Genomic DNA, 20,734 nt, shown 5'->3' with positions numbered 1-20,734 from the left:
TGGGAGGAGAACCATGTCAAATGACAGAAGCAAACAGGTGAAATCTATTTTAGTAATATATTTTATTTGACTCATTATATCCAAAATATCCTCGTTTTCAGTATATAATCGATAGTAAAAATAAACGGAGGAGATACCGTGCGTTCTCCCTTTTCTGTATTAAGCCTTTGAACTCCGGCGCCTGACGCTCGGGGACATCTGCATTTGGGCCCGATGCTACCCGCTGCTCAGCACCCTGTGCTCGGCCCACGGGGACCCCGTGGCCCAGCGTCTGTGGCCCTGCACCCTGCCTACGCCGCCCCCCATCCTAGGTGAGCCTGGCTCCGTCTCCCAGGCAGGGGTCACCCCTCGGCAGAGACTTCCCTGGAGCTGCCACAGGGAACAGCGGGAACCCCTCCACAGAGCCGGACCCAGGGTCCCTGGCACTTCAGAAGCCCCCAGCACCTTGTGCACAGCCTGCACACATTTCAGAGGGCCCCAGGGACCGTCCCGGGGTTGGGTAGGAGTCCTGGGGGCTGGGGTGGTGCCCTAGGGCGGAGCAGGGTGGTACCTGGGTTGGACTGCATGCTGATGTTGGCCCGTGACACGTAGTTGCCGATGGCGCCCTGGCCCTGCAGGGGCACGCTCTGCGAGGCGGGTCCCGAGTGGCTATAGCCAGGCCCCGAGCCGTGGCCGCTGCCTGACATACTCATGGAGGTGGTGGGCAGCGTGCTCTGAGCTGTCTGCTGCATGGACACGTGGTTTGGACCTGCCAGGAGCACAAGGAGGGCCTTGACCCCATGGAAGACCGGCCTTGTTGCCAGACATCCCGAGTTCCTTCACGTGATCGTGGGGAGGGAGGCGAACCCACGGTCAACAGCACCACAAATGAAGTAAAGGATTAAGTGACGAGCAAAGAAACGAGCACACGTGCCGACCATGCAGAGGACTCGCCCGTTCGCCATCCCGACAGCTATCGGTAGCTCCTTCTCCAAAGGTAACCTTTCTGTTCTTGTTTAAAAAATTCCACATGGAACCCCACGCGTCCATTTGAGGTGGCCATCACGTGACCGTGTCAAAGCAGAGTAGACGATCTAGAGTGCTTTATTCCCTTTGCGTGTTACCCCCCGTGCTCGGGCGCCCGGGCATGGCAGCTGGCCGGCAGCCAGGACCTCTGGGAGGAGACAGGTCCCACACTTAGCTCTGCAGGGCACGGGGTACCTGCTGAGACAGCCAGCCACCTGGAAGCCCGAGCGGGTGACGTGCTGCCAGGACCCAACCCCCACCCTGACGGGCTCAGGGCTACTCACCGTTCCCGATCTGGCCCTGCATGAGGGAGGCCGGGGGCAGGCCCGTGCCAACGGCATCGCTGAGGCTGCCCTGGGAGTGCAGGCCCTGGCTGGAGCTGCTCTGGGACAGTGCTCCAGGGCCCAGGTTCATGTTCTGGGTTGGCGGCTGCAGGCAACAGGGAGTAACAGGGAGGATGGTTAACCCAGAGAAGAACCACCTGAAGCCCTCCAGGGATTTGGCAGCCCATGAGATCTGCCCCCTCATTTCATGGCCACTTGGCAAATGTCTATAATCCCCTGTTGCTCTCACATTTGACCAGATGACTGCGAGTGACTAGGCCCAAACATCTCAGGCCAAGGACATGATACACCAAGCATTCTTGTGTGAACGTTCAGAACTTAAGTCAACACAAACTTGGAAATTCAAAGATAGGTCCTCTTTACTGGAGCTACAGGGAGCCAGCTCGCCAGCCCACCAGACTGCATCTACCTCATCTCACTCCACACCCCCGCCCCTCCCCCTTGGCCTTAGCTGGCCAGGATTCTGTGTGTCCCTCATCCACACCACCCCACGCCCCAGGGCCTTTGCACTGACTGCCCTGGGTCTTAGCACTGGCATTCCCATCGCTCCTCCTCTCCGTGTGCCCTGCCTGCGCAAGCCCAACTCTGATCAGATGTGGAGGGTGACGGGACTGAGTGACCCCTGCACCCTCATCTCCTAGATCCAGACCATACAGCAGCTCCGAAGTGTCGGACACACATGCTGCCTGGACCCGGCTGAGAAAACAAAGTTCCCACCAGGATCCACTGGTATCTCTAGGGTGAGGAGTTGCAATTTCATAGGCCAAGCAAGTTGTTTTAACGATTTTATCAGCAAAACACTTCCTGACACTTATGCTGTCACGTTCCAGGGGACTCGGGGGCATCGAGGGATAAGCTGTTCCCGGTGACAGGACTGTCCCGAAACCTCTGTGCCCACCACGGTCAACGCAGGCCGGGCCCTCTTGGGGCTGTGCCTTCCTATTCCCCAGGCAGGAGGCAGCCTCTGCCGGACCTTGCCTTTGCAGCAGTGATTTGATTTCAGGAAAATGGGTTTAAAAAAGTTAGACACCAGGGGCGCTTGGGTGGCTCAGTTGGTTAAGCGTCTGCCTTCGGCTCAGGTCATGATCCCAGGGTCCTGGGATCGAGCCCCGCATCGGGTTTCCTGCTCAGCGGGGGGCCTGCTTCTCCCCCCTCCCTCTGCTTCTCCCCCTGCTCATATTCTCTCTCTCTCTCTCTCTCTGTATCTCTGTGTCTTGAATGAATAAATAAAAAAACCTTTAAAAAAAAAAAAAAAGTTAGACACCAGACCATTTACACTGACGTTGAAAGTGTCCCTGCACCGGGTACAGTTTTGCTGCTAAATCAGAGCAGTGTCCGTTCCTGGGCCACCACCGTTCCAATCGCGCTCAGGGCCCGCGATAAAGAGCAAGAATCCCTGAGCCACTTCCTGTCCTCCTGAGACCTGCCTCCCACCATTTCTAGGTTTGGTTCCTCGGGGTCACCTCCCTTTGCTAAAGAAACTGATGTCACGATTCTGACCAGCGCACTTCAGGCTCTGTCTGACTGGCCTCCTGCCCCCTTCCCATGCCTCTGTCTGTTACTTGGTTACTCTAGGTAACGCGCTCAGACGTCTGCTCCCCGAACTGGCAGTCTGAGGCTGTGCCTGACTGCGCTGGGCAAGGGTGGGGCCCACTGTCCCCCGTGTGTGGGCACTCACGGCAGGGAGCAGGGACTGCATGTTCTGGTTGGAGTCCGCGATCGTGGCCAGGTAGACCAGGTTCCGGTGCAGGATCTGCTGGTACCTGCAGGTCGGGGGCACACGGTGAGGCAGAGGAGGCTGCAGGCCCATCTGACAACGTGCACCCAGGGCAGCCTGGCCTTGCAGCGAAGCCCCCGCGGGACGTGGACCCCTGACAATGCCCAGGGACAGGGCAGGCAAGAGTGCTCTGTGGTCCAGGACAGGGCCAGGCAGGGAAGAGGGTCCAGCCTGAGTCCTGAGTGGGATCCTGTCTGATGACAACACGCTGAAAGACCCCAAGGCGGTGGCCAAGGGAGAGGTGTCAGCAGGTCTGTTCAGAGAATGGGAGTGGGAGGAGGGGGCAGAAGGCATGAGGAGGCACGAGGAGGCCCAAGACAGAGACTGAGGGAGGCACAGGAAGGGGTACCAGAGAACGAGGCCTCCTCCATCGGACCCTGACACCAGGCGGACTCGGTACCTCCGCACCCCTGAAGAGGTTCCCCCGAACAGGCCGGGGGGTGGGGTGGGGAAAGCCCCCAGGCACGTGGTGGCTGCTCACATGCGTCACACGTCTGGGGGCCTCAGACAGCTGGCTCATGCACCTATTCTGCGTCCAGCCCTGGGGGGTCACACAAGGCCCTACCCGGAGGAGCTCACTGTGCCCCGGCATGTCCGCCAGCGGTACCCTCTCCTCCCACACTTCCATGTCCCTCCAAACCTTCTCCCCCTCCTTGGGGAGCCATCCTCTGAGGGTGACCTCCAGAGCCTGACGGCCACTTACTGGGTGCACTCGGCCGTCTTGCCCTTGCTCTGGTAGTCCAGGATACACTGTATCAGGTGGTGGTTCTCATCCAGCATCTGAAGGGGAAGCAGACGTGAACACGGGACACAGATGGGTCTGTGGTGTCCGGCCGGGGGGTTGCAACGGGGCGCCTGCCGGAGTCGCGCCATTAGGTACGCGACGGTAACTGTCACCAGCGTGCAGGTGTTCTAGATAGAGAACGCTAACTCTTCCACATCACCCTGGCCAGCAGGACCGAACACTTCCCACATCCTTGTGCTATGCGTGGCCTTCCACGTGTCAGGGTCCGTCCCCCCACAGGCCCAGGGTCAGGTTCCAGGTTCTCTCACGCAGCAGAGGAAAACCCACAGCCCACAGGACTCCCCATTGTCTCGGGCCCTTGACCACAGTGCATCTGCCTGCTAGGGTCGGCCCTGGAACCCTGAGTTCCTGTCTGGAGAGCCCCACATCATGGCCACAAGCAGTCCCTCCTGAGAGGCCGCTCACAGCCCTGCAGAGCATCACGAAGACCCAAAAGAGCCGGCTTTTCGGGATGGCCACCCGGCGGGCAGCCCCTGGGATGGCCTGGGGAGACCCAGGAGGAGGTGAGGAAGAAGCGCGAGAGGGAGGAGGGCCTAACGGGAGCGGCGGAAGCACAGTAGGGCTGCGCCGGCCGGGTGGGCGGTAAGGTCAGGCAGCCCTGGCCAGCCCGCCCTGCCGGCCCGGGGTCTGGTCAGCATTCAGGACTAGGGAGGGCACAGAGTACAGCCTTCTCCACCCGGCTGTGAAGGCAAGATCCGGCTCATTCGCCACCTGTGCATGTAACCAGCTTCTGCTCTCTGCAAGGAGAGGCAGAACTGGGCCCAAGGCAAACGCTGCTTTCCACAAAGAGCTCTTTATTCAGAAACGTGTGCTAAAAGAACAATCTATGCGTTCTGCCCTCCACAAATTGTGCCTGGTCACCGCGGTGCAGGTTCTTCTGGGCAAGCTCAGCTCTGCAGGCCCCTGAGTGAGAGGAGGGGCCCACCTGCTTGCCACCGGCTGGAGGGGCAACTACCCTTCCTCCCTGGGCACCGTCAGCCCCTCACTGCTCTCCGACCTCAGAGTCCTGCTCCTACAGAGCTTGGGGCCCAAACCTGTCCACGGAGGGGAGACCAAGGCGCAGAGGGCCCGGCCCCACCCTGCTGCAAGGCCGAGTCCATCCTGAGGCCCCGCAAGCGACCTCTGCGACCCAGGGGTCGGTCTCTCTCGCTCTGTTTTAAGTTAGAGCTCTGTCCTGTCCCCACTGCGGAGAGCATGGGGGTCAGTGACTCCCACCTTGGCTGAGGAGCCTGCCCGGATGGGAGAACCGGAGGGTGGCACCGTGGGCCCAGCGGCTACCTGTGGGCAGGTTCGGGGGCACTGACTGTGAAAGGGCACGTTACGACTCTTTGTCCAGATTAAGGGAAACAACCATGAAAGACCTTCCTTTCCCTCTAGAAGCTCCCTTATAAGGCTTCAGCTTCCCTGACAGAAATTCCTGGGCAGGAATTTGCCTCCAAGGACATACACCACTGACCTGACATGTTTTATGCTCAGGATGCTCATTTCAGCATCATTCTTAACACTCAAACACAGGGAGAAGCTAAATGGTGAATGACAGTGTCACTTACACAAACGGGCCGAACTGGCCATCGTACACATTCCTACGGTTTTTAGAAGCATGAGGAAATGTTCCACTGTAAGGGTGAGAAGAGGAAAAAGCAAGGGACAGAGCACGATCTCCATGAAGTGAAAAACGCTCTGAACAGAGGCCAGGCCGAGGTGGGTGAAAGACAGTGGACTGGATGCCCTGACCTCTAGACCCTGGCGATCCCAGTGAGTAAGGGACACAACAGGCTATGAGCAGCGAAGGGCTGAGGCAGCAGGGCCAGCAGCAGGGTTCCAGAAGTGGAGGGCGGCAAACAAGAGAGAAGTGAATGAGCAGACCAGACCCTAGGGCGCCAGCTGTGAGACAGCCACATAGGAACCCAGAGGCTGGCGGGAGGCAGACAAGAAGGTATGAGGTAGGGCCAGGGTACTGAAGGCCAGAGAGCGCCCCCAGTGACACCACAGGCCAACCCCGAGCACGTGAGCCCTGCCCCGGGCCAGGCCCTCAACGAGAGTGCTCCTGGGAAGCCTGTGGTCTAGACAAGCCAAGGCCACAGAGGGCTCACCTGGGGGAGATGAAGACCACGCCAGAAAGAAACTCACAAAAACAAGAAGAAAGAAGCACACAAGCAGTGTTAATATCCCCAGAAGCAAAAAAGATTGTGCCGTTAATAAAAGACACTGTTAAACACAACAGAGATAGAACGAAACAGAACTCTGGGTTATTTCTGTAGTGACCAAAGCAAAAGACAATCAATGGAAGGATTGGAAAAAAAGTTGAGGGAAACTCCTGGAAAGCAAATTAAAAAGACTAAAGTAGAAAACAGAAAAGGCAATAAAATTAGAAAAACAAGCCAGCCAAGTGGCAAGAAACAATTCTTCCCGGACATCCAGAAAAAGAACACAGGGAGAAAAATCTGCAATGTGTTTTCTCAGAACTGAAGAATATAAATTTCCAGATTAGAATGTTCTCCAAGGGGCCAGCTTGCCAGAAACACTGAGGACAAAGAGAGATCCTAACAAAGAATGGACTGAGAAACCATGGCATTGAGCTTCTCCACACAGGCCAGAAGTTGGCAAACAGTGGAGGCGAAATAGCCTGATCCCGAGGGGAGGCTTCCTGAGGAGATAAGACCAATCCCGAGTGAAACTTTCTGAGGAGAAATTACCTATCCTGAGGTATGTGTGTGTGTGTGGGGGGGTCTTCCTGAAGAGAGATGACCAATCCGAGTGAGACTTTCTGAGAAGGGATGATCTGATCTCAAGAGGAGGCTTCCTGAGGAGATGGCCAATCCTGAGTGAGACTTCCTGAAGAGAAATGACTGATCCTGAGCAAGATTTTTTGAGGAGGCATGACCCGATTCTGAGGGGAGGCTTCCTGAGGAGAGATGATGGATCCCGAGCAAGACTTTCTGAGGAGAGATGACCGATCCCGAGGGGGGCCTTCCTGAGGAGACATGACTAATCCCGTGCAAGACTTTCTGAGGAGGGATGACTCAATCCAGAGGGGAGGCTTCCGGAGGAGACATGACCAATCCCGAGTAAGACTTTGAGGAGAGATGACCAATCCTGAGGGGAGGCTTCCTGAGGAGAGATAACCAATCCTGAACAAGACTTCCTGAGGAGAAATTACCTATCCTGAGGTGTGTGTGGGGGGGGGGGGGGCTTCCTGAAGAGAGATGACCAATCCTGAATGAGACTTCCTGAGGAGAAATGACTGATCCTGAGGGGAGGCTTCCTGAGGAGAGATGACTGATCCTGAGCAAGACTTTCTGAGGAGGGATGACCCGATCCTGAGGGGAGGTTTTCTGAGGAGAGAGAACCAATGCTGAGCAAGACTTCCTGAGGAGAAATTACCTATCCTGAGGTATGTGTGTGTGGGGGGGGGGTCTTCCTGAAGAGAGATGACCAATTCTGAGTGAGACTTTCTGAGAGGGATGACCGGATCTCAAGGGAAGGCTTCCTGAGGAGATGGCCAATCTTGAGCAAAACTTTCTGAGGAGGAATGACCTGATCCTGACGGGAGGCTTCCTGAGGAGAGATGACCCATCCTGAGTGAGGATTCCTGAGACATGACCAATCCTGAGTAAGACTTTCTGAGGAGATATGACCAATCCTGAGGGGAGGCTTCCTGAAGAGAGATGACCCATCCTGAGGGGAGGCTTCCCAAGGAGAGAGAACCAATCCTGAGCAAGACTTCCTGAGGAGTAATTACCTATCCTGAGATGTGTGTGTGTGGGGGGGGGGGGGTCTTCCTGAAGAGAGATGACCAATCCTGAGCGAGACTTTCTGAGGAGGGATGACCTGCTCCTGAGCAAGACTTTCTGAGGAGAGATGACCAATTCCAAGGAGGGCCTTCCTAAGGAGACATGACCAATCCCAAGTAAGACTTTCTGAGGAGAGATGACCAATCCTGAGGAGAGGCTTCCTGAAGAGAGATGACCAATACTGAGGGGAGGCTTCCTGAGAAGACATAACCAATCCTGAGCAACACTTCCTGAAGAGGGATGACCCGATCCCGAGGGGAGGCTTCCTGAGGAGATGGCCAATCCTGAGCGAGACTTCCTGAGGAGAAACGACTGATCCCGAGGGGAGGCTTCCTGAGGAGAGATGACCGATCCTGAGCAAGACTTTCTGAGGAGGGATGACCCGATCCTGAGGGGAGGTTTTCTGAGGAGAGAGAACCAATGCTGAGCAAGACTTCCTGAGGAGAAATTACCTATCCTGAGGTATGTGTGTGTGTGGGGGGGGTCTTCCTGAAGAGAGATGACCAATCCTGAGCGAGACTTTCTGAGGAGGGATGACCTGATCCTGAGCAAGACTTTCTGAGGAGAGATGACCAATCCTGAGGAGAGGCTTCCTGAAGAGAGATGACCAATACTGAGGGGAGGCTTCCTGAGAAGACATAACCAATCCTGAGCAACACTTCCTGAAGAGGGATGACCCGATCCCGAGGGGAGGCTTCCTGAGGAGAGATGACCAATCCTGAGCAAGACTTTCTGAGGAGAGAGGACTGATCCTGAGGGGGACCTTCCTAAAGAAACATGACCAATCCCAAGCAAGACTTTCTGAGGAGGGATGACCTGATCCAGAGGGCAGGCTTCCTGAGGAGAGATGACCAATCCTGGAGGCGGCGGGGGGAAGGCCTTCTGAGGAGAGATGACCCAAGAGGTTGGTAATACCATCTGGAGGGGCCAGAGGTCAACATCGAGTTGTGACTGATGAGTGGTGGTGAGATCCTCGTCTGAGTGTCTCTCTCATCTCTGCCCCTTTGGTCTTCCCACCCAAAGCCACCAGGGTGAGCCAGCCTCTGCTGCTCCTTTTTGGACGTATGACTCCCTCCTCCCTACAGGTGGAGCAGTTTCTTCCTTCTGGTCGACGTTGGTCCCTTTCTGCTCTGACATCTTGGAGATTTTTTTTTTTTAAAGATTTTATTTCTTTATTTGACAGAGATATACAGAGAGAGCACAAGTAGGCAGAGAAGCAGGCAGAGGGAGAGGGAGAAGCAGACTCTCCACCGAGCAGAGCGCCCGACGTGGGGCTCGATCCCACGACCCTGAGATCATGACCTGAGCCGAAGGCAGACGTCCAACTGACTGAGCCACCCAGGCGCCCCTTGGAGATTCTTCTATATCAGCATGTAAGATCCTACCTCATTGTCCCCAAAGCTCCTAAGTTTCCTAAGAATCCCACAGGGGATTCACTTGGCCTCAGACCTGCTGCTGCTACAAACAGGGCCACAGTGCTTGCCTCCCACGACATGCGGTGGATGGACGCCTGAGGGAAGTTCCTAGGAGCAGCCTGAGCTGTAAGAGGGAAGAACCCTGGCTAACCGGCTAGCTGGTTAAGCATCACCAGGGGGCTGAACCAGCGCTTGGCACCTCGGCCGCCTCTTCCCACTCCACCTCCGGGCGGCTCCACTGCTCCCGGATCAGGGCTCCCACTCCACCCTCCTAGCACACAGGCAGCCACCAGGGGATGCGTGAGAGGTCAGCAAGTGGCGTCAGACTCTACTGAGGAAAGCCAGTGGGACCCAACTGCAGAACACGTGAATTAGGTGTGTGGGTTTAAAAAAAACCCCCAAAGCCCACATGCAAAGTGTCCTTGGGAGGAGCTGGCCCCTGCCTTGTGTTCCTAGCTCTGTGTTGACGCACATGTCCAATTTCCAAAAACTCTAAGGGCACAGTAAAAACGCTTAACAATGCAACAGCAAACACACTTTTATCTTCCTTAGGGCACGCAGGAGTCCCTTCCTGTCTTCAGGGCTGGAAGCGCTTATAAATGCCCATCACGGGCAGCAGGACCACTTGGCTTCTGTGAGAGCTTCTGTGCAGAAGAAGAGGTGTGTGTTCTCTCAAATGTGCGATGTTCGCTCGGGTCTTGCCCATGCAGCAGCCACATGCTCTTCTCGCTACGACCCTGGACTTGCCACGGTTACCCGCCATCTGGGATGGACCGCTCACATCTTTTTCAGAATGCCACTGATAAATTCTGGTCAAGTGTCTGCTCAAAATGCTGAAGACCCTCAGTTAGGATGCCTACCGCCTTCCTGTGCCCGGTCACCTTACTTATAAGGTCAAAAGCGCAGCCTGTGAGGAACTCACAACATCCTCCACATATAAACTGAGAAAACCGAGGCACAGAAAGATTAAGCCTGGGTCTCTATCAGGTGAAGAAGAATTTGAGTCCAGAGGCTTCTCTGACCCCTGCAGCTCCACAGGGTCCCATCCTCACCCTCAACCCAAGGGCCTACTGTTCCCCCACCTCCCAGCAACCTCTAGCTGAAAAGGAACAGAAACACCCGTCAAAGTTGTGCGTTCTGCACAGGAACCATGTTGGCCAAGTGGAATGGGACTGAGTTACCCTGAGGAGCCCTCTCTGCACCAACATCCAGCACCTTCTCCCTGCAGCTTTTGACGTGTCACGGTTCACGTGGCAGGGTGAGGAGTCAGGATGCACACTGCAGATCAGGCAGGAAAGACTGGCCCGACCTCTTCACAGGTCCTGCAGGACTTGGTGACATCAGCGCCGGGCTGCCCCAACTCCTGCACCTGTGGGGCTGGCATGCCAGTTCCTTGTTCACAGCCTGGGGATCCCAGGGCTACTGCCCTCTGACCCCCGAGCACGCAGGGCAGACACTCAGGCCCTGACCCACCGGCCGGGGAACAGGTTAGGGGCAGAGGGCCAGAGCCACGAGAAGGCCAGTGGGGACCACCCGTTAGTGTCACGTGGCAAACCCCAGCTGCTGCCCCCTCCCTCCGTCTGGAAGCTGCAAACACAGTTACTGTGAGGCAAACCAAGGCATGCTGGCGGCGGAGACCCCTGCACTTCACTCAAGTGCTTCCTCAGCCTCCAGGCCTGAGGGGCTCTGCGGGGCCCGGGCAGCAGGCAGGGCAAACACTGTCTCTGCAGGAGCAGGGGGCAGGGGGGCTCGTTGCCACGCTTTACAGGCAGAGAACACGGGCCCTTCCCTTCTTGAGAACGTGCTTCCTCACGCTTCCCTACAGCGGCTGACTCAGGGCCTCACGGAGCAGCACCCTCACACAAAGCCGACCAACAGCACCCCAGGCCCTGGCTCCCGCCCGCCCCAGGGCTGTGCTCCCACCCACACCACCCCCTCCCGTCCCTGAGGATGGGAAGACAGGTCTGGTGCTCCCCTTTATCGGGGCTCTGCTCAGTGGGGAGGCTTTCAGTCACAGCTGCCTAGGACAGTCAAGTAGCCAAGGCGGGGCTTGGCATCCACAAGCCATTTGCAGTTGGGGGACAGGTAATGTTAAAAATGGCCAGTTGACCTTCCTTACCAACTTAGCCCCCATTCTTCAAGACAAATTCCAGGTCTGAGAGAGCATATGGCAACCACCCCCAACCTAGATGGCCATCCCTCACCTCTGTGCCCCCGACCCCCTGGCCCTGGAGGACAAACGGGCCCCTGACTCAGACCCCAGGCATGGCACCTGCCCTCGCAGGTCCTAGACTGGACCTGCACTGGCAAACAGCCCAGGTCCCCAAATGTCTACCAGCTCCATCCCACTCCCACAGCGCCTGTCTCCCTGCTGCACAGCATGCTGGGGGCACTGAGACACGAGACGCTGTGCCCACCCTCTGAAAACGGATTAAGAAAAGCAACACAAGCAGTAACAATAAAACTTACATTTATTAAGCAACCCCTGTGTGCCGAGCAACAAAGAGGGGTCTGCATGCCAGGTAAGTCCCGGTGTGCAGGGCCCCCTCCAGTGTGCCCAAGCCCAGCCACATGGCCCACAGAAATGACTGCAACCCCCCCCTCCTGTGGCAGTGGGGGCACAGCGCTGCCAGTGGGGAATCCCTGGTCCCCAACCAGGGGAAAGCGGCCAGGGCGGCTCCCAGCCTGCAGGCCACCTCGCCGGGTGCAGGGACCAATGGAGTTTGCTGGGACACACCGCCCATCTCCACCTCAGGGGCCCTGGAAAAGTCACATTCCCTGTGGTTCTCACAGAAGGGCAGTTCTGCCTACGTCTCCCGTGCACCGAAACGGTGTTTGCTCACTATGAGAGAAACCACGTTGGCACACAGCCCCGCTCCCCAGAGCAGGCTGGCTCTCCCAGCCCCTCCCGTTTTGGTCCCGTGACCTGCTCCATGCAGACCACTGGTGGGACCACCCGTGACTCCTTCAATCTTCCATACCCTCTTACACAGGCCACGTGTGGGACTACCTGCAACTCCCTCGATCTTCTAGACCCTTCCTACCCTTGCACCTTGGCTTTCCTTCTCTAGAACACCCCTACCCCACACGCTCTCCGTTATGGGTTACACTGTGTTCCCCAAGATATTATCTTCCAGTCTTAATCCCCAGTACCTGCGAATGTGGCCTTATTTGGAGATAATGGTCTTTGCAGATAGGATCAAGTTAAGGTGAGATCAGACTGAAGACGAGTGGGCCCTAAACCCTCTGACTGGCATCCTTGAGAGAAGAGGGGAAATTTGGACACAGAGGAGACCACTACATGAAGACCAAGGCAGAGACGGGGGTGATGCGTCTACAAGCCGGGAGCACCAGGAGCTCAGAGAAAAAAATATATAGCAGATCCTCCCTGAAAGTCACGAGAAAGCCCCCAAAAGTCACCAACCCCGCCAACACCTTAATTTTGAACATCTGGCCTCCATGCTGTGAGAAAATAAATTTCTGTTGTTTTAAACAGCTTTTTTGTGACATCATGGCAGCCACAGAAAACGCACACAGCTGCCTTTCCCAGACACTCCCGCTGACAAGACCCCTGTCGTAGATGCTCTAGTACGGACTGAGCACCAACTGTGCCAGGCACTGTGCCCCGAAAGGCACGCAACAAGGGATAAACCGGTGACTCGCAAACTTAGGAGCCCACAAACTTCTGCTCAAGTACACCCTAAGGACAAGTTGTATACTTCCCGCTGTCACTACCAAGCTAGCTCCCAAGCAACCCCTGGCTTCTCTCAACCCTCCGAGCACGAGTGTAAGACACGGACCTCTGAGCCCCCCCCAGACTGGCAACAGGAGCCCTGGCTACATCCATGCGCTGCCAACACACGAAGGCAAGTACAGGGACTGCTAGCCCCATCAGGTCAAATCAGACGAGCGCCTGAACTGAAGACCCATTTTCAACGGTCGGCAGGTTTCCGTCTTTCTGCCCTGTTGTCTGGGAGCAGTGCTCTGACACACACACTTCTGCTTGGAGACTTTGGGGAGTGTTCCTAGCGGGTGAGAGCAAAGTACAAATAACCCAGTGACTGTCAGACCAAAGGCGGCTTCGGGAACGGTCACTGCGCTCATCGCACTCGAGCTCCAAAAGCCAAGGTGCCGGGGGGGACGCCCCCGGATCGCCCAAGTGTGCCTCTGAGCGGATCGCCTGACCCTCTGCCCAGCCAAGCATTCCCGGGTCAAGTCCTGGCTCCGGAAGACCCCCGTCTGGGCTTGTCTCCCGGCAAAGCACTTGGCTTCGCTGTATCTCAGGCTCCTCGTCTGTAAAACAGGGTGATGGGGAGTGCCGCAAAGAATTAAATGGGTTGAGGTCTGCAGAGCCCTTGCGCGGTGCCGAGCGTGCAGAGCGCGCCACGTAAACGCTCGCTGAACGGAAAGCACGGTCCGCTCCTCCGCCCACGTTCCTGCCTCCTGTAGGGCCTCTTCCCGGTTTGCAGCTGAGGTTCCCTGTCGAGTACCAACCGCAGCAAACGTAGTCTCCGCAGGGAAGAGACTGAGGACAAGGTCCACAAGGTCCTGGCGGGCCATTAAGGACGGGGGCCGCGGTCATCACGGGGACCCCCGGGGGCGTGGGGAGCTAGTGGGAACCAGGGCGAACGCGACCCAAGAACCCGGAGGCCAGGGAGAAATCAGGGCAGCCGCGGAAGGCGCTGCGAAAACGCGGACGGGACGAATAACGCCGGTTCCCCTCCGAACCTGCCGTCTAAGGAGAAGCGGGGGGACATTTACGGTCTCGACCTGACAGCGTCAGAGACGCCCGCACAGCCCCGCGAGCGTCCTCTCGGTAGAGCCGCAGGCCGCACCTACGGGACGCGGGAAGGGCTGTGCAGCGGACCGGGAAGGCCTCCGTCCGCGGAGGAGGCTGGCGGCGGGGTCGCGCTGGGAAGCGCCCGGACGCGCGCGCGGGCCGCCAAGCGTGGCCGGCAGGTCGGCGTCCCCGCCGCCCCCGCCGCCGCCCCCCGAGCGCCCGGGCCCCGCCGCCAGCCGGGCGGGCCCCGGCTTTGTTCGAGCCCCGCGCCCCGCCCCGCGCGCGCGCCCCGGCCCACCTTCTGGATGGTTTGCTGCGTGACCTCCCCCTTGCCTCGCGGCCGGGCGGACGCGAAGGCCACCGACATGGCGGCGCGCGGGGCCGGCCCGAGGTCCCCGGGGCTCCCGCTCCGGCGGCGCTCGGCGGCCGCGGGCGCTCATTCTCCGCAGTCGCGCGGCGGGGGCCGGGGGCGGGGCGGGGCGCGCGGGGGGCGCCGCGTCGTGGGCTCGCCCGCCCCGCCGCCCCCGCGCGCTGCCCCGCGCCCGCCGCCCCGCCCGGCCCGGCCCGCGCGCCGCCCGGCCCCGCCGCCGAGCTCCAGGGGGCGCCCCCGGGCGGCCGCGCCGCGCCCGCGTCTGGCCCGCGCCGCCGCGCCGCCCCCCGCGCCCGGCCGCCGGTGGTTCGGCCCGGCCCCGCCCCGGCGCGCGCGCACGTCCGCCGCGCAGTGCGACGCCGCCTGACGCCGCCGTACGCCCGCCGCGCAGTGCGCAGCGGCGCGCGCAGAGGCGTCGTGCGTCGCGGGCCTGCGGCGGTGAGTGTGCGCCTTTCCGGGGCCCCGCGCGACGCCGGCATGAGCTACGACCGCGCCATCACCGTCTTCTCGCCCGACGGCCACCTCTTCCAAGTGGAGTACGCGCAGGAGGCCGTGAAGAAGGGCTCGACCGCGGTGAGCGGCGGCCGGCGGGGCCTGGCGCGCGGGCCGGGGCACAGGCGGGGACGGCCGTGCCGACGGCCCCGTCTGTCGCAGGCGGGCGTTCGGCCCGGGTGGCTCCGTGGTGGGCCCCGCGGCGTTGGCGGACCCGGGAGCCGGTGGACGTGCTGCGGGAAGCGGGAGGGGGCGCGTCTGCGGGCCGCGGCTGCTGGGGCCCGGGGGCCTGCTGGCGCCGCCCGCCGAGCGGCGGCCTCTCGCCCGGGGCGGTTGCGGTGGACGAGCGCGGCCAGCGGCGCCAGGGTGCGCGCTGAGCTGCGGAGGAGCGGTGCTGTTTCCCCCGGGCGGCTCAGAGGGTGTGAGCGGCCTCGGGGGCGGCCATCTTGGCGGTCCCCCCGCAAGGCCCCGGGCCCGGCCCGCGCGCGTCGGCCGCAGGGAGGCTCGTGGCGGGCCCCGTGAGCCCTTGACGCGAGCAGCTTAGGGGCGCCGCTCCCGCGAGGTTCCCGCTTCAGGACCTGCCCCGCTGGGGGAAGCACTGTCCTCAAGGTCCGGTGGGCTTCAGGAGCCAAGGGAAGCAGGGGCTGTGCATCGGCGGTGCCGCGGGGAGCCCTCCACCGGGTTGGGCCGTGTGTTGATGCATTTTCCTGTCGGCACCTGAGCACAAGCTTGACATTTTGACCACCATTGGAAACTTAAATTCGGGACGTCTTCGAGACACCTGTCGGTTTGCTTCTTGGTCAGACTGCATGATGGTTTTTGTGGGTTTTTTTTTTTTTTTTACCATCTGTTGTTTCAGAGATTTGAGCCAGAACAGAGAGAAAGTATGCACAACTCTGAATTGTGACGTGTTTTCGTTTACTGAATCTTTTGTGAAATTCAGGTCCAAAATCCATCTTGTGACCTATCTTAAGTTAAAGAGCACGGAAGAGGAGCTGCTTGGGACATTCCCCCATCCCCTAGTACTCCCTCAGGCCAGCCCGGGTGGCTGGCTTTGCTTAATCCTCCCAGCGCCTCTGGGCCTGGTCTCCCCCGACACCCACCCCCAGGGAATTTAAGACGGGAGAACCGGCCTCAAAATCTGAAACACTACAAACCAGCACTTCTCAACTGCAAGGGGGGGGGGGTGGCCGTGGATTTTGCACCCCAAGGGGCATCTGGCAACGGGTGGAGACATTTTTCTTTGCCCTAGACTGTGAAGTGCTACTGGCTGAGCTTTAGGGGTAGAGGTGGGGGGCAGCCCCACCTCAAAGAATCAGCCAGCCCCAATGCCCATAGTACCCTGGCTGGGAAATCTGCCCCAAGCTAAGTCTTGTTACTCTTCCAAGTGTTGTCCCATTCGTATCTGCTCCTGCCCTGATGAGGGACAGTTAACTGGCCATTGGGGATTTTTCCATGTTTTTAAAACATCCCTCTTACCTCTACAGTATCTGCTATACACAGAGAGCAGCTGAGTTCCCAGGAAGAGTTGTTACGGTTGTCCTTCCACCTGATAGCAAATCGGGCCTTCCCCACAGCTGTGCACATCAGTGTGTCATAGTGTAGGACGGAGTGGGGTGGGTTTTAGTATAATTTCACAACTACAAAAACACTGCATTCAGAACATTTGACTTGAATGTCAGGGTTTCGCGGTTCAAAACCTTGTATGTGACTCTTTGATACACTAGTTACTTCTATTGTCATTGAAACTGTGTATCAGTATGTTCAAGGCACAGGACTGGGCACCCCGGTCATGACACCTGGGCTAGCTCTGCCAGAAATGGATCAGCGTCCGCGATCTGCCGGTGTGGTGTCCAGCCCCAGGGTGCTCCCAGGACCACGTTACCATCTGCTTAGTGCTCTGTGTCTCCTGGGAGAACCTCTTGTCACTTTCTTAAGTACCGTGTTGACTTTTATTGAAGGTTGGCGTGCGGGGAAAGGACATTGTTGTTCTGGGCGTAGAGAAGAAGTCAGTGGCCAAGCTGCAGGATGAGAGAACGGTGCGCAAGATCTGTGCGTTGGATGACAACGTGTGCATGGCATTTGCAGGTGAGTCTGAGGCCGGTGCCCTGTTTCTCAGAGGTCAGTAAAGATCAGCCCTTTGGGGGCTATCTTGGCGGGTTTGTTCTTGGAAGATACGTAAATTGGTAAACTAGAAGTCGTTTAAAAGCGGTAGATTTGGACTTGCGGAAACAAAAAGGCTTGACCATGCTTTCTCGGGGCCCCTGGACCAAGGCCTGCGCCGTTGGCAGCGCGTGACTGGATCGAAGTTAAGAGTCTCGAGACAGTTGGGCTTTCCACGGCCATGGCACCCTGCTGTGGGGTTGTGCAGGGTGCTCTCCCCGCTCACGTGGCTTCCTGCACTCCTCCCTGCAGGTCCACTGTAGGAAGATCCCAGTTCATCTGAGCTAAACTAGGGATTGACTTGCTTTGTCTGAGCTGCTCACAGAGGCTGATCATTGCACCGTCAGTCACCCAGATGACCTGAGAGCTGGGTGTCAGAGGAATGGTTTGAGAGCGCGACTTCTGTCTGGTTACGGGGCCTGGGCCATCCCCAGTGGGAGCAGATGAGGGGTGGGTCAGGTCAGGTGGCGTTCTCTCTGTTGTTGCAGGGCTCACCGCGGACGCGCGGATAGTCATCAACAGGGCCCGGGTGGAGTGCCAGAGCCACCGGCTGACAGTGGAGGATCCAGTCACCGTGGAGTATATCACCCGCTACATCGCCAGTCTGAAGCAGGTGGGGACCCCTACCTGTGGCTCGGCTCTGGTCACGCAGAGCGTCCTGCCCCAGTAGTTCGTGGTACTGTGTGTACATGTTTGCACGTGTCACTTCAGGGGAATCAGAAAACTGCCCTGACTTCATGCACAGTCCTGCTCTTCATTCGTACAAGTGTAGTTTCCTACAGCTTATCCACTTCGGTGGCATTACTGTCATTTAGTGGCATGGGACAGTCCTGGAGGGAAATGGTAGTTTTTGTTTTGATGTCCTGCGTGACGGGTTACCCAGCACTTGGGAGATGCTGAAAGCCACCCCCACCTTATGGTGAAACGCTAGTCATTTTAAAACCAACTGTGTAGCCAGAAGTGTGTCTGTTGTCAAGAGTAGCTCCAGTGGCCTTGGTTGTGCTCTGTGACACAGTTCTGCTCACAGGTTTAGCTTTTGTGTCTTTCTGAGTAAGAACGCACAGAGGGAAGGAGGACTGCCCGGCGCTGTGGCCTCCGCTCACCCGTCACGTGCATCACAGATAACCTGAGAGCATCTTCATCCCCTCAGGGAAAGCACAGCTGTTCCGAATGCCGTGTGTGTTGCTCAGGGTGGGTTCCGGGGGCCTTGCGTGCTAAGAAGATAGCGTTAACATGTTCCTTTTCCCACCAGCGCTATACACAGAGCAACGGGCGCAGGCCGTTTGGCATCTCTGCCCTTATTGTGGGTTTCGACTTTGATGGCACCCCCAGACTCTATCAGACTGACCCCTCAGGGACATACCACGCCTGGAAGGTGAGTCCCTGACCAGACCGAGGGTCTTCGGGTGGTCTTGCCAGTGAAGGAGGTTGCAGAGGCCAGCCTGGTGGCTCAAGGTGGCCTTGTCCTCCCAGTGCCTGTGCACACTACACGCCACCTGTCTGCTCCACGATATTTCTGCTGATAATGGGAGCAAGGAAGTCATGACACCTGCCCTTTGAGACAAAGTCCAAGGACAGTGAGGTGTGGGGATACGTGGCATAAAGTCAAATTGCCCAGGTGTTTTCAGTCATGAAAAAGAATCCCACTCTTGGTGAGGATCAGCATCAATTTCAAAAAGCCCTTCGGGAAAGGAAGCCATGGAGCAGGGCCTGGAATCTGCCTGCTGCCAGGCTCCCTCTCACTGGGACCCATGGCTGGCTTGGCAGCCATGGCCATGTTCTTGAGCTGGCTCTGGACTGTCGTGCCTTATACCACATGACACATTTTTGTTTTAGGCCAATGCCATAGGCCGGGGTGCCAAGTCAGTGCGTGAATTTCTGGAGAAGAATTATACTGATGAAGCCATTGAGACAGACGACCTGACCATTAAGCTGGTTATCAAGGCCCTCCTGGAAGTGCGTTTGCATTTGAAACCCGGTGCTTGGGCTAGGCAGAAGGGAGGGCGCAGCAGTGGGCGGACAGACGGCGCAGAAGTGGGTGGCCGGGGGCGGGGGGGGGCGGGGAGGCGCTGAGAGTATGGGCGGTAACACTGGGCCCCTGAGGGCTTGCTCTGACCCGGGTGCTCTAGCAGCTCCTTCCCGCGGCCCGGGCAGTCAGGGACCAGGTCTGAGAGCGCACAGATAAGGAGAAGCAGAGGCAGGACAGGAGCCGCCAGGTGTGGACTCTGCCACTCAGAGCCCGCCCAGCCTTGCTGAGGTTCCTGCTGCTGCTGAGGTCGGGGAACTAGAACGGAGAACGGTGCCTGGGAGTCATGAGGCCTTGGGCTGCGTCAGCACTTCAGAGGTGCTGGCAGGTAAAGCCAAAGAGGCAGAGGGGGAGTCAGAAGGCCAGGCTGGGGTCCAGCTGTCGGGGCTTAGTGGTGGGGAGGGCTGTGAGCATAGCCGCTCTGTGGAAGAAGGGGCTGTGGGAGGCAGGCTGGGGAGAGCCCTGCAGTTAGGACAGAAGCTCTGGGGGTTGGGGCTGCAGGGTGTCCCCCCGCCCCCCGCCGAGGGGCAGTATTTGAGGCTTTGCCAGAGCTGTTGCTGTGTCTGACGCTATTCTCTTCCAAGGTGGTTCAGTCTGGCGGCAAAAACATCGAACTGGCTGTCATGAGGCGAGATCAACCCCTCAAGGTAATCACTAAGTTTATTTGCTTTCATTCTGGAGCATTCCCGGTGATGCGGGGGGCAGGGACCCTTGTCCTGCAGCTTCAGTGCTAGGAGAGAGGTTCTCCCAAGGCCTCCCACAAATGATGTGCTCTTGACACACTGAAAAGCTGTCAGCAGCCCAGCAGATTTGCTTCTGCTTTTCCGTTGCCTACAGGCAGGGTCAAGACTGTTGTCACCTGGGTCAGGCACACTCAGGCTGGTTTTCCTGTAGAAGCAGCTGTGAGGTGCAGTCTGGCCCGAGCCCGAGAGTTCCCTCCCCAGAGGCGGCACTGGTGCTCCAGGGCACCTTGTGTGGCTTGGGGGCCAACCATAAACTTTCTCCGGTAGATTTTAAATCCTGAAGAAATTGAGAAGTATGTTGCTGAGATTGAAAAAGAGAAAGAAGAAAACGAAAAGAAGAAACAAAAGAAAGCATCATGATGATGAAATCTTACAGTGATTTTTAAATTCAGATCATGGATGATTCTCAAAATGATATGTAGGCATTTCCATTCCATTTACTGTCCACGTGTCCTGCAATAAATTTCCGTATTTGTTAACCTCTTCTTAAGAGCATCTGTGTCTTGGTGGAATTATGACCGCTCCGTAGAGTGGAGTCTTCCCCTCAGCTTGTGTCTCGGGAGTGCTGTCCTTAGTGGGAGCTCTCCTTCATGTTCCTTGTCACCAGGCTCTGAGACAAGGCACTGGTGGCGGGCAGGGGGTGTCCGCCTTACTGGTTTGAGTCCACGCAGAGCATGATGGCTTCTGTAGACAGAGGTGCGTAGCACTTCACATGGACACAGAAAACGCCCATGTTTCCCTCCTTTAGAGGTTCTAACCAGACCGACCTTGTTCCTTAGAGACCTTCACACAAGCTCCTAATTCACAGAACACGAGGGACACAAGCACAAACAGCACTCAGTTAAGTGTTTGAACAAAATTCTGCCGAGCAGCGGCTGGGTTCCGAACAAGTCCCGTATTTCTGGTTTGTAGTAGATCAAGTCTTAACATTGCTGTCCTCTCCCCCAAGATTCCTGGTGCTGACGGCCCCCTGCTCGCTCTCACTCTAGCCGGTGACTGCCCTGCTTTCATTGAGCCTCA

At 57.9% G+C, this 20,734-nt stretch overlaps 2 protein-coding genes and 1 long non-coding RNA gene across 8 annotated transcripts in view; 2 read left to right on the top strand and 1 right to left on the bottom strand.

Moving 5' to 3' along the window:
* Positions 1–14,410, bottom strand: part of SS18L1 (SS18L1 subunit of BAF chromatin remodeling complex) — a 29,876-nt gene extending 15,466 nt beyond the window's left edge. For 2 of the 6 annotated variants that reach the window (XM_064573413.1, XM_064573415.1), the window contains exons 1-5: positions 14,219–14,409; positions 3,830–3,906; positions 3,028–3,112; positions 1,290–1,434; positions 551–748 (exon numbers count right to left, since the gene is read on the bottom strand). In XM_064573413.1, coding sequence (XP_064429483.1) covers positions 551–748; positions 1,290–1,434; positions 3,028–3,112; positions 3,830–3,906; positions 14,219–14,287 — 574 coding nt within the window. In that variant the 5' untranslated portion in view covers positions 14,288–14,409. Of the gene's footprint in view, positions 1–550; positions 749–1,289; positions 1,435–3,027; positions 3,113–3,829; positions 3,907–14,218 lie in introns of all 6 variants that reach the window. The other 4 variants (XM_064573414.1, XM_054510173.2, XM_064573416.1 and 1 more) reach the window with 3 other exon arrangements.
* On the top strand, positions 8,150–10,213 carry LOC135361819 (uncharacterized). Its single transcript, XR_010405945.1, has 3 exons — positions 8,150–8,629; positions 8,909–9,098; positions 9,693–10,213. It is a non-coding gene; the product is annotated as an uncharacterized LOC135361819 (long non-coding RNA).
* A 264-nt stretch (positions 14,411–14,674) lies between the features above and the next one.
* PSMA7 (proteasome 20S subunit alpha 7) lies at positions 14,675–20,193 on the top strand. Its single transcript, XM_045886055.3, has 7 exons — positions 14,675–14,863; positions 16,744–16,870; positions 17,434–17,558; positions 18,198–18,320; positions 18,782–18,901; positions 19,556–19,618; positions 19,982–20,193. The coding sequence occupies exons 1-7, from the start codon at positions 14,768–14,770 to the stop codon at positions 20,072–20,074; spliced, it is 747 nt and encodes a 248-aa protein (XP_045742011.1). The 5' UTR covers positions 14,675–14,767; the 3' UTR covers positions 20,075–20,193.
* Positions 20,194–20,734: the final 541 nt, after the last annotated feature.

The sequence above is a fragment of the Mirounga angustirostris genome, unplaced genomic scaffold (genome assembly GCF_029215605.1).
Source record: "Mirounga angustirostris isolate CCGP_5_RB_7025 unplaced genomic scaffold, mMirAng1.0.hap1 SCAF_10, whole genome shotgun sequence".
NCBI classification, from domain to species: Eukaryota; Metazoa; Chordata; class Mammalia; order Carnivora; family Phocidae; genus Mirounga; species Mirounga angustirostris.
This window is presented reverse-complemented; position numbering and strand designations above follow the sequence as displayed.

Coding starts and splice junctions, on each gene's coding strand:
- PSMA7 (XM_045886055.3), top strand. CDS start 14,768: ATGAGCTACGACCGCGCCATCACCGTCTTCTCGCCCGACGGCCACCTC. Junction 18,321..18,781: donor GGACATACCACGCCTGGAAG/GTGAGTCCCTGA, acceptor TTTTTGTTTTAG/GCCAATGCCATAGGCCGGGG. Junction 19,619..19,981: donor GGCGAGATCAACCCCTCAAG/GTAATCACTAAG, acceptor TTTCTCCGGTAG/ATTTTAAATCCTGAAGAAAT.